General features: G+C 47.3%; 1 protein-coding gene across 1 annotated transcript in view; it reads left to right on the top strand.

Annotated features, from left to right (window-relative positions):
• The first annotated feature begins 313 nt into the window (after positions 1-313).
• LOC115087343 (zinc finger protein 135-like) overlaps positions 314-14,941 on the top strand; it is a 77,896-nt gene continuing 63,268 nt past the window's right edge. Inside the window, exons 1-4 of the mRNA XM_029594445.1 lie at positions 314-624; positions 7,596-7,722; positions 9,665-9,778; positions 10,567-10,680. Coding sequence (XP_029450305.1) covers positions 601-624; positions 7,596-7,722; positions 9,665-9,778; positions 10,567-10,680 — 379 coding nt within the window. The 5' untranslated portion in view covers positions 314-600. The remainder of the gene's footprint in view (positions 625-7,595; positions 7,723-9,664; positions 9,779-10,566; positions 10,681-14,941) is intronic.

Genomic DNA, 14,941 nt, shown 5'->3' with positions numbered 1-14,941 from the left:
TCTCCCCGCAATAAACAGAAAATGCTGCAGAAGCGACTTTCTGATTGGACACTGTACAAAGCCCACAAAAACTTGGACTGTCTGGTTCAAAAACAGGCAATGGCAACCTTATGCCCCACTAATATCACAGATTTGTTAATTATCTCTCCCCCACCGAAAAATAAATAAATAAATAAATTCAAGCCCATAGAACAGATGTAAAAGGACTAAAGCGGATCCCTGACGGTGCGCCTCCTCTCTCAGACAGCTCCGGTATCTTTACAAATCCACCTTAAGAAGGTGGGATCTACCCAGAATGCATTGAAGAAAACAGTAAAAGGAGTCAGCTGGGCTGCTGTTTTTTGCTTTGTTCCGTTCTTATGTTTTCTGGGCTGTAGAGAGCAGGAAAGGTTCAGAATAAAAGCAGAAACGTTCTGCCTCCCCAGGACTGGAAGTCCCTGCAAACCCCAGCCTCAGTTCTGCAGAGTTGGAGGGTCCCTCAGCAATCAACCCAGCCTACTCCTGTTTTATTCATCTTTCTCAGATTCTGACCAGGAACAGGGAAATCTGCAGCCTAAATCCATCCCTGCAGCTACAGAATTCAGAGATAAAACAAGAGAAATGTCCTCCCTGGTTACTGATCGGGTAAGAAATTCTTTATCCTCTAGCACTTAAAGAAAAATGTTTCACTGTTCAGCTCTTCAACAGGGAAACATTCAGGAGCTTCCCTCCTGACAGCACAGTGCAAAGATCTTTTCATATCTGAAAAGATTTAATTTCTGGTCACCCTGAAAATAGAGTGGAGGGGGATGAAGATGAAGTTGCCAGCAGTCTGGCAGGTTTTCTTAAAAGGAGGCTAGTGACCAGCAAGCAGACCAGAAAACTGGGATGCCCCATTCAGCTGGAGAAGGCATAGGAGGTTGGGAGAGAGTTAGTGTGTGTGCTCTACTTCCCATAAGGAGGGGGGAACCATTGCAAGGTCTAGAAGGGGAGAGCATGTGCCAACCCTTTTCGGTCCCCAGTTGATTCTGCTCCAGTCCCTGCAGAAATCAGGCTCAGAGCAGTTTAACAATCAGAAATTAAAGGTTTGCCAGCAGGGATCAGGGTGTCCCAGTGTCACTGGACAGAAGCAGACACACAGGCCAATCCTGGTCTGGTTCTACCCCTCCCCCCGAGGAGTGATGGATCAGCAGGTAAGGGAGGAGGAGAGATACCAGGCTGGTGGATGTGGAGGCGAGAGGAAGAGGGAAATACTGGGAATGAGGAATAGAGAAATGAGGAGGAGGGAAAATGCTGGGAAGTGGAGGTTGGAGGAGAGAGATGCAGGGAAATGAGGGAAGAGACAGGGGAGATACTGGGAGGAGTAGGACAAAAGGAAGAAGGGAGAAGCTAGGTAGGGGTAGAGGAACAGAGAGAGGAGATTGGTGAGTGAAGCAACTCAGTGAGGGGGAAATGGATGGATGAGAAGAGGCAATAGAGGGGAGAGTTAGAGGTGAAAAGGGGGAGGAGGAGTGAAGTCTGAGTAGATAGAGAGGAAGAGATACAGAGGCATAGAAGACAGAAGTGGGGGAAAATGAAAAAGCAATATCAGAGACAGATTTAAGGGAGGAATATGGGGTGGGGGGGGGGGGGAGAAGAAACAGAAAATGGGCAGGAGACCCTGGTAAAGAAGTTAGAGGAAAATCAACAAGAGAAAAGCAGAAAAAAAGAGACTGGGATCAAAATGATGCACACCTTATTATATCAGCCTGCCTCTGCCCATCCACCTGTCATTCTCTTACCATGACCTCTACCTCCCCTCTTCTACCAATAACAGCCCCACCTCAACACATGTTTCCCACAGCCCTTCAAACACATGTAGTGAAATAATGTGACCAGCAGGTGGCTAGAACCAGAGGGATGCTGGGATGCATAGGGAAAAGCATAACGAGCAGAAATAGGAAGTGATCATTCCACTGCACAGGTCATTACCAAAAGAGCACAGATTCCCTAGACTTTTGGAGCAACAACCTTAACTATGAAAAGGCAGCTCTGCAAATTTTACACCAGGCTCTAAAACACCAATACACTTCCTGTGGGGAAAACACAATAAGCTGTACTGCAACCACTGCTTGCACATAAACTACACATTAGCAATATCTCTCTCTTCAATCACACATGCAGAGCACAGACACCCTCAAGAAATACAGATTTCCTAGCGTGTAGCAGATGGACTCAGGACCAATGGGTATAGTGTACTCCTCATAGCAGTTGGAGACGGATCAGATTTCAATCTGATGTCAGCCCCTAGTACATATACCCCTGCAGGAAGTGCAGCTCTTCAGTATTCTCCTCGAAAAGCATTGTGGATATATGTGTGACTGACTGATTGATTAACTTAATATTTTAGCTTTTATACAGAAAGGTTTTGGTCAAGGGATTGGCCTTTAACTCTCTGAAAGTCAAGGTAGCGACATTGGGTTGTCTCTGGGGTAAGGCCCAAAGGTATTCTCTGTCCACACATTCGGATGTTATATGGTTACTTTGGGAGCTAAGAGCTTGCGTCCTCAGGTGTGGAACATTTGTCAGTCTTGGAATCTGAAACTAGTCCTTAGAGCAGCGCTTCTCAACGGTGTGTCGCGACACACTAGTGTGTCGCCAAACACCGCCAGGTGTGGTCGCGTCTCCCGGTGTCCCACTACCCCGTTCTACTTTCCTTTTGCCTTTTTCCAGCACACGCGGGCCAATTGGAAGCCTTCGTTCTTCCTACCCCCCATTACACAATGGGAAGCCTCCTTCATTCTGCCTGCCCCCGCGCAGGCCAATCGGAAGCCTCCTCCCTACCAGTGGGAGTAGGAAGAAGGGAGGAAGCCTTTGATTGGCCGGTGAGGCAGGCAGGGAGGAATTTTGAACTCTGACGAAGCAAGATCGCGCAATGAAGAGGAAACCCGACCCCCGACGAAGCAAAGCCGCCATGGGAGCCCATTCCCATGGCGGCGAAGAGGAGACCTGACCCCGACAAAGCAAGGCCGCCACAGCCTGTGGCGGCGAAGAGGAAACCCGACCGAGGCCACCACGGGAGCCCATTCCCGCGGTGGCGAAAAAAGAAGGCCCGCCGGAGTAAAGCCGCGGCGGAACTGGAGCCCATCCCTGCAGCAAAGGAAGAAGAAGTTTTTGGTGAGAGCGGGTGCGTCTGTGCGTGGATGAGTGCCTGGGTGAGAGCGGGTGCGTCTGTGTGTGTGGGTGAGTGCCTGGGTGAGAGCGGGTGGCGTCTGTGTGTGTGGATGAGTGCCTGGGTGAGAGCGGGTGCGTCTGTGTGTGTGAATGAGTGCCTGGGTGAGAGCGGGTGCGTCTGTGCGTGGATGAGTGCCTGGGTGAGAGCGGGTGCGACTGTGTGCGTGAATGAGTGCCTGGGTGAGAGCGGGTGCGTCTGTGTGTGTGAATGAGTGCCTGGGTGAGAGCCGGTGCGTCTGTGTGTGAATGAGTGCCTGGCTGAAAGCTGGTGTGAATGGGTGCCTGGGTGAGAGGTGGTGTGTGTGGGTGTGAATGGGTGCCTGGGTGAGAGGTGGGTGTGTGTGGGTGTGAATGGGTGCCTGGGTGAGAGGTGGTGTGTGTGGGTGTGAATGGGTGCCTGGGTGAGAGCTGGTGTGTCTGTGTGTGAATGGGTGCCTGGGTGAGAGCTGGTGTGTCTGTGTGTGAATGGGTGCCTGGTTGAGAACTGATGTGTCTGTGGTGTGAATGGGTGCCTGGGTGAGAGCTGGTGTGTCTGTGTATGAATGAGTGCCTGGTTGAGAACTGGTGTGAATGGAAGCCTGGGTGAGAACTGGTGTGAATGGGAGCCTGGGTGAGAACTGGTGTGTCTGTGTGTGAATGGGTGCCTGGGTGAGAGCTGGTGTCTCTGTGTGTGAATGGGTGCCTGGGTGAGAGCTGGTGTGTCTGTGTGTGAATGGGTGCCTGGTTGAGAGCTGGTGTGAATGGAAGCCTGGGTGAGAACTGGTGTGAATGGGTGCCTGGGTGAGAGCTGGGGTGTCTGTGTGTGAATGAGTGCCTGGGTGAGAGCTGGGGTGTCTGTGTGTGAATGAGTGCCTGGGTGAGAGCTGGGGTGTCTGTGTGTGAATGAGAGCCTGGGTGAGAGCTGGTGTGTGTGGGTGTGAATGGGTGCTTGGGTGAGAGGTGGTGTGTGTGGGTGTGAATGGGTGCTTGGGTGAGAGCTGGTGTGTGTGGGTGTGAATGGAAGCCTGGGTGAGAGCTGGTGTGGGGTGTGAGAGCATTTGTGTGTGATTGAGAGCTTGTATATAAGAGACCATGAGTGATTGAGAGAGAGACTGGTCAGGGAGGTGAGAGAGACCGAGACTGTTCGTGGGGTCTAATTGGAGTTATGTGTGTGAGTGACTGGTTGTGGGCGCTAAGGAAGAGGACTGTGAGGACAGAGCTTCAGCAGCCCTTGCTGCTTCCTGTGAGTGCTATTGGCCTGGAAGGGAAAGGAGTAGGAGAGTTGCTGGAGAGGGTAAGAAAAGGTGGCTTTTTAAATTTATTTTTCTTGATTGCCATTTTAATTATTGGGTATTATGCGATGTCTGCTGTTTTGAAATATTTTATTGATATTTGGACATGTTTTAATAATTTTTATGAGTTTTTAATTGTTGGATATTCTGTTCAGCAGCTGTTTTGTAACATTTTTAGTAAAGCTTTACAATTATTTCTGTGTGGGGCGCTATAGCAGCTTGGCTTATTCTGTTTTCCCAATAGGAAATGTATTAGTGTTTAGGGCCTGGTTTAATAGTTGTATTCCTTAGATAGGGTTGTTACTGGTTGAGTGTGTTCCATAATACAGGTGTATCTTTGTGCGGGTTAGTTTGTGTGCATTATTGCAGATCCTGGGACTATGTTAGGTGCTATATTTCTCTTTCCATTTCTCTAGGTTTGCACTGCATGCAGAGTGGCTTTTTTTGTTTTCCATTCCAGTTTCTGTCTCCATATTTATAATGTGTGGTCTTTCTGTACTTGGTGAAGGTCAGTTCTGGGTGTGTGACAGAGGTGAGATATTTTACTAGCATGTAGGCTTTTGTATCAATCTTATTTGTTGTGTTTTCTCAATAGGATATGCATTAGTGGTAAATTACTGTCTTTTCATAAGAAGGGCTATTGTGCCTGGTAGTAAAGGGAGTTTGTTTTGCTTTTACTGAGATGTCATCAGAACCAGAATATCTTTTTTTGTATGGCGAGTTGTACAGGGTAATGCCCTAGATCTGCTCTGCACTCATTGCGGGGGGGGTTGAGGGGATTCCTGTGGATGCAGAGTGCATGTTTACATTTAGCCCCGTGACGGTCACATGCTCAGTGTGTCACGCATGTGAGAACCATCTGTCAGGTGTGTCCCGGCCAAAAAAAGGTTGAGAACCACTGCCTTAGAGGATTATGTGAGGCTTGGTTTGAACCATTAAAGAGAGCTACAGTTAAGGACTTGACTTTAAAGTGGGTTTCTTGGTGGCTATTTGTTCAACCAAGAGAATTTTGGAGCTCCAGGAGCTGTCATGTCGAGATCCCTTTCTACAGATGTCAATTCGGGGGTATCTTTATGCATGGTGCCTTCTTTTCTGCCTGAGATAGTTGCTCCATCTTACCCCTAGATTTATTAAAATGCTATAAATATAGTGAAAATAGCACCCACGATAAAAAAAAGGGGTGTGCTTAGGCTAATTACCCTGTTCCTGCATCGCATAGGCAATTTCTGCAAGGAGCAATAAAATTTATCATGCCATTTCATATGAGAGAGAGTGCAAGAGAGAGAGAGTGAGTCAGTTTGACACGCTCTATATATGTACCACTGTAGAGGGGCATTTTGGATCGGGGTGGGTTTCAGAAGGTGGTGGGAGGGTTTAGGGGGTGTTACAGAAACATTCTGAGGTATTCATAGTTAGTGATCAATTTTACTGTGAATACCTCAGAATGTATTGTAGTTATTATAATGGATGAAAGTATAACAAGAAGACAAATATAGAGTGTCAGATTGACTCTATACAGATAATCTCTCTCTCAGTTTCTCTCATTGGGTGCTACTGACCCTCATTAACTCTGCCCAAACCGTATGCATTAAGGCCCTATCGCGAAATGATAAATTACCTGTTTGGAGCTCCCAGCTTTTCCGGATTTGGATTTATCTAGGCCTCACATGGGGGAGCTTAGACTTTTAGATGGGAGGCATGCATTATTGAGGTATCTAAAGGTCACTTATGATTTCCGTTGATCAGATCACATCTTTGTACTGTGAAGTGGTCCAAAGAAATGAAGTAAGGTATCTAAGGCTACAATAGTGCGGTGCCTGAAGGAAACGATCGAGGCAACTTACATTTTCTAAAGGGCGCCCGCTTCCATTTAGGGACGCACTTGATGCGTTCTCAGGGGACTTCCTGGGCTGAGTCACAATAGGTGTCTCTGCATGAAATTTTCTGGGCAGCTACTGGGAAGTTGTTGCATACTTTTGCTAGGCATTATCGCTTGGATGTTGGGCTCTGGCTTCCATGTGCTTTGGTGAGAGTGCTCTGTGAGCGGAACTCTCTAGGTCCCATCCAAATTAAGGGGAGTTTAGGTACATCCCAGGAGTCTGGACTGATCTGGATACATACAGGAAAAGGAAAATTGGTTCTTACTTGCTAATTTTCGATCCTGTAGTACCACAGATCAGTCCAGAGATTCGCCCATTTACTGGGGGGGGAGATTCTGCCACTCATACTATGCTTTGTATATTGGGCCAGATTTTAAAAAGGCCCAGAATGCGCTTAGTCCTGGGGCTTTACTAAGGGTGCGAGGCCAGAGGCAGGCGCAAAAGGTAAAATAAAAAGTTTGGGAGGGTTAGAGTAGGGCTGGGGGAGGAAAGGTTAGGGGAAGAGGTGGGAAGGTCAGGTTAGGGGGAAGGGAAGTTCCCTTCCAGGCTGCTCTGATTTCGGAGCGGCCTGGGAGGGAACGGTGGAAGGCAGCGCGGCTCGGCACATGCAAGGCACACAATTGTGCACCCCCTTGCACGTGCCGCCCTGATTTTATAACTTGCGTGTGCCCATGTACGCCCGCACACACCTTTTTAAAATCTACCCCATAGTGCGGAGTTGTTGGAGGTTTTCAATGCTGATTGCTTATGTTAAATTTGGGAAACAAGTTTTCCATTGTCTTTTTGGGCAACTTCCCCTTCTTCTGGCTCATTGGAAGGGAGTGAGTTTATTTAGATGTTTGCTTAGAAATTTATGGTTGTTGCTATCATCTTGGCTTGGGTACAGGTGAATAGTGAGGAACTGCAGGTGGCAGACTGGGTTATGTACAGTGTCAGTGAAACTTTCTCTGTCTCCATCTGCTGGCATGGAGGCAAAACCCAGGAGTCTGGGACTGATCTGTGATATGAATATTAGAAGTTAAGAACCAATTTTCCGTTCAAGTATGTGTGCATTTCTTAACTGCCAATTCATTACATACCGCAGGAATTCCAGAGGCTGAATTGCATCCAGCTTCCAGCAGTTTTAATGCTTAGCTTATTATATCATCCCTCAGAAATTGGCACCTGACATGTAGACTGTCTCTCTGTCTGCACACACATTATAATGAAGCTGGAGAGAAAGTTGCTAAGGATGTCCTGTTTGCTGTTCTAGGCATTGGTCACATTCAATGATGTTGCTGCTTATTTCTTGGAAGGGGAGTGGGACATTCTGGGAGATTGGCAGAAGGAGCTGTACAAGAAGGTCATCAAGGAGATTCATGGCATCCTCATGTCATGGGGTAAGTATGTCTTTTTCATGATCTACCACCCATAGACACATGGCAAATGCCATTTTAGTAGGTCTGGAAAAATCCTAAGGGCTAGGTCCCATGGGCACCTAAAATTTAGGGCCTAGCTCCTGATGGTATTTCGTATCTCCAAAGAGACAGAGACAAGATGAAGGCGGTCCAGAGAAGGGCAACCAGAAAGGTGGCTGGTCTTCATCAAATGACTTATGAGGAGAGATTGAAGAATCTAAATATGTACACCCTGGAGGAAAGGAGGAGCAGAGGTGATATGATACAGACTTTCAGATACTTGAAAGGTTTTAATGATCCAAAGACAACGACAAACCTTTTCCGTCAGAAAAAAATCAGCAGAACCAGGGGTCACGATTTGAAGCTCCAGGGAGGAAGACTCAGAACCAATGTCAGGAAGTATTTCTTCACGGAGAGGGTGGTGGATGCCTGGAATACCCGTCCGGAGGAAGTGGTGAAGACCAGAACTGTGAAGGACTTCAAAGGGGCGTGGGATAAACACTGAGGATCCCTAAAGTCTAGAGGACGTGAATGAAGAGTGGGTGGCTCATGGGAATGACGGCCACTACCTGGAGATAATACCCATATTCAATAAACATACACACGGTTAATGCGACTCCAACATTGCTCTAAGACTCCAACATTGCTCTAAGCTTCAACAGCAAGAGGAAATGTGGAAAAAAGGATTTGTATTCACAAAAAAGCAGGGAGTAGCTTGCTTGTTACAGCAGTTACTACCCCAAACCAAATAAGCCTGATACTTCACTTTCAATGCATATCCAGCATAGCTCTCTGCTTCAACGGCAGGGGAGAAAGACTGATACTTCACGCATATCCAGCATAGCTCTCTGCTTCAACGGCAGGGGAAAAAGTCTGATACTTCACTTTCAATGCATTTTCAGCATAGCTCTCTGCTTCAACGGCAGAGGGAATGAAGAAAAGTGGATCTATATACAGACAACAACCAACAAGGACTGAATTACATAGTCTGGGTAAACAAATAAGCATGGGTGTAGCTTGCTTATTGCGGCGGTTACTACCCCTAACTAATTAAGCTAGATATTTCACTTAGATGCAGTTCCAACACTGCTCTCTACATTAATGGTGGGGGTGGAAAGGAAACAGAACCAAAAGGTTACTAAGAGCCAAGAGTAACAGGTAAGTATGAGAAAAAAAAAAAAGTGCGAAGCTTGCTGGGCAGACTGGATGGGCCGTTTGGTCTTCTTCTGCCGTCATGTCTATGTTTCTACGTTTCTATGTTAGTCCAACAGGAACTTCTGTGACTCTCCAGGGCCTGATGCTAAATATCCTATGTGTTAAGATATTTTTTATGTTAAATTAGATGTTATGTATGAGATTGGCTGAAGTTTGTGTCTCTTTTCTCTACAGCAAAAGCTGGCACAGGGGAACAAGCGCGGGTATTTACCTCTCTGATTCCCACCTTTGAACTAGATTTTGTGAGATGGCATGATATGTTAACTCTGTACTATATAACTGTACTGTACTTAATGCAATCCTTCTAGTTGCTAACCAGAGGTCACAAGTCCCATATCCCTCTCACTGACTAGATAGATTTTTCTTGATATCCCAGGTCTTAGGTTTTCCTCCTTGTTCGCTCCTAATCAGAAGCTGGGACTCCTTCTCTCCAAGAGGACACACGCTGGCAGAGAGGATTGGCACTTGCAATGCCTTCACCTAGGCATTGCCATAAAAATGACTGTACCAGAAACCCTCCAAAGTTTAATCTTATTCAAGGGGAAGGCTACAACTGACCCTTCTTACCATGCTTTCTCATGCAAATACACCCAAAGATATATACACACATACATAAGCTGCTTCATCAGAACAAGAAACAAATACCTCCCCGAAGGGTGCTACAAGCATAATTTGAATGTATTTTTTTAAATCAATTTTTCATTGACAGGTTATTCAATTGTTAATCCTGATGTAATATTCAAGATTAAGAATGAAGATGAGAAATATTTAATTCAGTGCTATGAGGGAGAGGGAATAGAAAACATGAATGACCCTACCATTAGTAAGTAAATGTATTTATTTAAAATACTTCTATATTGCGTTTTCCAATCAAAAGAATGTCCAAAGCAGTGTACAGACAGAAAATACAATATAAAACCTGTCCTACTCCAGTTGTTTTTCATTTGTTTACTGTTATGTTCCTTTCACAGTGTCATGCTTCCATAGCGCTTTTTTCACTTTCTGTTGCTAATGCTGTTGTTCATGTTTTTATATTGCATAAAGTTTCTTTGATTTCTGTTATACTGCCAAATGGTGCACGTTTAGTTTTTCTGCTGTATTTAATGGCACGTGGCTCTGAAGAATTAATCTCTGACTTGAAAGCGGTGAATCCTGTGAGTTTTTCCTCCTGTGTCCAGGCCTGTGTATTTCAGTTGCTGACCTGCCCTAGCCCTTCAGATCAATCCTCTTTTTACCTGCCTTTATCTTCTATGACCCAGACTGCGTGAAGTGCTGTTTTCTCCAGTTTTATTTACCTCTTTTACTTTCTAATAAAGATTGAAGAAGTGGTCTCCTCTATCTGCAAAGTAGAGGCTGAGTTATGCCATCTGTATAGTTGCATATAGGGTACATGAAACGAAGACAGAATACAACTCACAACACAAGTTATCATAATATTAAAACCCAACTGAACCTAATAAATGTTTTGGATTTAAAAGACTTTCCATTTTTCAGATCACAGGAGATATGGGTCTTTAAACATCAAATATTTGAGGACTTAAAATTATATTAGAAAATTGATTTTATCAGAACCTTGGTGAATCTTCCTAGATATTTATTTTCTTATCACAGGTCTTCCGATTATAACATCTGTGTCCTCACTAAGTATTAAAGAAGAGGAAGATCAGCCTTTCATGGATCCTCTCAAATCAGAGATGGTTGAAGAGATTCATCCTCTTGTAATAAGCAAGTATAAAATTCCTCCTGCACATCTTTTCTTAGATTAGCCAGCACCATTTAGGGAGGTCAAGATGCTGTCAAGTTCTCTTGCCTGTATTGTCTAATATATCATATTTGATTTAGCCATGGAGGAGGCATGATGGAAACTGCACAATGTAATGCAATTTTGGATAACCTATTTTAATATTTATGAGCTGGCTTGCATTATTTTGCATGCAACACAGCTCATTCCTGTTCAGACCCCAGATCAGTCCAGACTCCTGGGTTTTGCCTCCCTGCCAGCAGGTGGAGACAGAGAAAAAAGTTTCACTGACACTGCCATATAACCGAGTTTTCCATTTGCAACCCCTCAGTATTTCTCTTTCTCCAGAAGATGACAGTTGTTAAACCTGCAGTCTGGAGTATAGAAAAAAAAAAGGTAAAAGAAGATAGATCTCCAGTTCCTCCCAAGGGGTTGCTAGGTACTGGTGGGCCACCCCCCCTGGTTCGAGGTGACCCTTGATGGTGGTTTGGCCCTAAATCCTATGGGGGTGTATCTCTGGTAGTCCAGATCCCTCATGAGGTAGCGTTAGTTCACTGGCAGCTCTGCATTTGATATCCTGCCTGAGCAGGGAAGTATTGTCTTTCTCTTTCTGTACCGGGGCTAATAGCAGCATTAAAGATGGTTTAGAAAAAACAAGAAACAATGAAGTACTGCCTTGCCAGGGAATCATGGTTCTCGGTCAGTAAAAGGCCCGATTGTTGCGGCAGAGCTGGTCACACAAGAGTTTTTCTGAGGATCAGGTGAATGGGGTGATTGCAGCAACTTGCTGCTCGGACCACATGTTAATGGGGAGCAGCAGGCAGTGTTGCTCCTGTGGAGACTCGCGGTCTCGGTTCTCTTGGGATGAGTTATTCTCGGAGTGTAACTCTGATGGGGAAAGCACTTTGGGAGAGCCCAGCGCTGAAACAAGGCTACATGAGCCCCATGGGTGTCGAGGTCTAGTACAGAGGCTTTTCCTATCAGCGCGGGAATGGAGGTCATTTTGAAATCCCTTGCAGGGCCGGCAGTATCGGCGGGAGAGGCAGGAGAATCCCCACCTCGGCTATCACCAACAGTGCTCGGTCCTGGGGAGGTGTATAGGGGCTTTGCCAATGATAAAGATTCAGATTCAGAGGATTCTCAGGCTCAAGTTGCAGTTTTATTACGTAGTTCAATTTTGTTGAGTCTGATCCAGGGCTTTGCCAGGGGAGTATACTGGATTCCTACTGTGCTGCACCATCCCTAAGTAGTGGAGATGATGTCAAATGAGAAAACAGTGTTCTCTGCCTCCATCTGCTGGTAGGGGAAAGTAACCTGCCTGTATGGGACTGAACTGGTGTAGCGGGACTAATGCTAAGGAAATTAACAGGTAAGAAAATGTCTCCATTTCACATACTTAATAAGCTGGGTAAAAACAATTAAAACACAATATCGAATTACAACAAGATACTTATATCAGAAAAACATTACAGGGCACGAATTAATTTGTATTCAGGCACACCATTCAACTATGAATTTATTAAAACTTTTTATGTAATAAACTTCATATTTCATCCAAGCAAAATCACTTATTTAGAGCAACATGCAGAGATATAATATCAAATGCAGAGCAACTTCAGGCCGGAGACACATTGTCACACAAGACTCCAGCCTCTTTCACAAAGGGTTCTAAATTATTCTTTATATCAATCAGCAAACAAAATAGTAGACTGCCTTACTGCTAGCAGTGTGCACACACCATTACTTTGTCACAAGGAGGCTTCAGGAGCTCCTTTTCCTGATCCCAGCAGGGCTCAGCCTCTTATCCTGTCCCAGCAGAGTCCCGCCCACAGTGCTCTCTCACACTCTAGATTTTAAGGTGGACCAGGCATCTAGCCTGGTCCTGCACATATTGAGGAGAGATAGTAAGGCCATTCCTTCACATATCCTCCCCCTCTGGTTGAACTCTTTTTGGGATCCTGGGTGAACGAGGATGCTTGCCCCTTCCAGAAAATTGGCTGCACTCTCCAATACACTTTTTCCCTGTACGTACCCGGATCAGTCCAGACTGGGTTGAGTCTCCTTTCCAGCAGGTGGAGACAGACTAAAACTGAAAGGATATCCTATATGAGGACAGAGCTATCCTGTAACCCTTCAGTATTCGTCTGTCTCCAGCAGGTGTAGCAGCTCACCCTTCGGTCTCCTGCTCTAGGCTAGTCAGCCTTTTCTTTTCTTCATGGATCAAGCAAGTACTTATTCCTTAGGGATCTAGTGTGATCTTCTTCCTGTAAAAATAAATAAATAAATAAATTCTGACAGGGAGCTGTAGTTTTTCTTTGGTGCAGGAGACGGTCCCGTCTCCTGGCTCTTGCCGGACTCAGGGGGGCTTTGCCCCTTGTGCAGTGCATAGCCTGAGTCCGTAGCCGCTTCCAGGTGTGGGGACCGAGTCTGGTGGTCCAGGTCTCGTCTCCCCCTCCTCTGGCTGCCGAAGGGGCTTAGTTCCCCACTACTGTGCTCAGTCTGTAAAAAAAACAAACAAACCAGTTAAAAGTATTCAAAGTGCTTTTTAACTGTAGACCCATTTTGTTTTTTATTTTGGTTTTCACAGGGCTTGAACTGGCAGCCAGAAAGGCAGGAGTCAGCAGGATTCCCCCCTGCTTCACTCCGGGCCTGCAAGCTGCCAATCAAACTTTTTTTTCTGCAGTTTTTTTCTTCAGAGTGGCTCTCCTTATGCTGACGCAGGCAGCCTACCTCTCTTGTGGTCAGCCCTCTGTTCTGCTTGCCTGACAGGTGGGGAAGGTCCCTCCTTGGCAGGGCAGGCAAATTTAGGCCGGGGATCGAGTCCCCACAGCATGGCCAGGCCGTTCCCGGGTCGGCAGAGCCCGGGAACGGCGGCCATCTTGGATTTTTCAGCGGCTCCGTTTTCGGAGCTGCCTGGGGCTGGGGGGCCGAGTTTTTCTCAGTCTCCTCCTGATTTGAGCCCCCCTCCCCCATCAGGGAAATGTAGGGCCCGTTTTTCAATGGAATTTGTCCTCCTCCTGCATAAATCCTATTTAGCCAGCCTGCAGGAGGATGAGGAAGGTCCCCCCCATGACCCCCCCTGGCAAAACCTCCACGCTCCGCGCCGTTGACGGTTGGCCCGGCTGCAGAGCCCCCGGGGCCTATTCGGGTGCGGGTGATCCCGGGGGTTCCCCCCCTGACCCCCCCGGCGGACCCAGTACTCCCGGATCCTGACGCCTCCCTTGATACAGAGGGTACCCTTCCCTCCCTGGAGGGGGACGACCCCAGGGTCCTACGGATGTTCCGCAGGGAGGAGCTGGAACCCTCATCCCTTTTGTCCTCCAGGAATTGGGGTTGGAGGGGCCCCCCGCGGACACCCTTACGGCCTCTTTGCCTAAAGATATGGACCCGGTCCTGGCGGGACTCAGGGCTCCGGCTACCGCCTTCCCTTTTCACCCCATGCACAAGCTGTTGCTCCTGCAGGAATGGAGGCTCCCGAAGCGGGCCTCCGGGTGGCGTGGGCCATGGATAAGCTGTACCCACTCCCGGAGGAGTGTTTGGAAATTTAAAAAAATCCCTCCGTGGAATCCTCCATCTCTGTGGTCACCAAACATACCACCATCCCTGTGGAGGGATCGACGGCCCTGAAAGACGCCCAGGACTGCAAGCTCGAGGCACATATGAAGCGCATTTTTGATGTCTTGGTGCTGGGGGTTCGTGCGACTTTTTGCAACAGTCTCATGCTACTGGCAGGTCTCAGGTGGGTTCAACAGTTACTCTGCAACCAGGACCTCCCATCGGCAGAGGCGGAACAGGCTGAGCGTCTTGAAGCCGTCGTCGCTTATGGGGCTGATGCGCTCTACGACCTCATTCGCGTTCAGTTTAAGACGATGGCCTCGGCGGTCTCCGCCAGACGACTCCTCTGGCTGCGCAATTGGTCGGCCGATCCATCCTCCAAGGCCCGGCTGGGCACGTTGCCTTTCAAAGGTAAGCTTTTTGGTGAGGACCTCGAGAAGCTTATGGATTTCGTGGGGGACAATAAGGTCCATAAGCTCCCGTAGGACCGTCCAAGGCCATCCCACTCCTTTACACCCTCTCGTCCTCGCTTCCGGGGTCAGAGACGGTATACCCCATGCGGCCAGGGTGGCTTCTCGAGGGGTTATTCTTCTCGCTCTCAGTTTTGGTCGCAGCCCTTTTGTGGGCGTCGTCCCTTTCGCGAGGGCCAGCCCGCGTGCTCCACCCCCAAGCCGGCCACCCAATGAAGTT

This window comes from Rhinatrema bivittatum, chromosome 3 (genome assembly GCF_901001135.1).
Source record: "Rhinatrema bivittatum chromosome 3, aRhiBiv1.1, whole genome shotgun sequence".
In the NCBI taxonomy this organism is placed as follows: domain Eukaryota; kingdom Metazoa; phylum Chordata; class Amphibia; order Gymnophiona; family Rhinatrematidae; genus Rhinatrema; species Rhinatrema bivittatum.
Note: the sequence above shows the minus strand (reverse complement) of the source record. Positions and strands in the feature narration are given on the sequence as shown.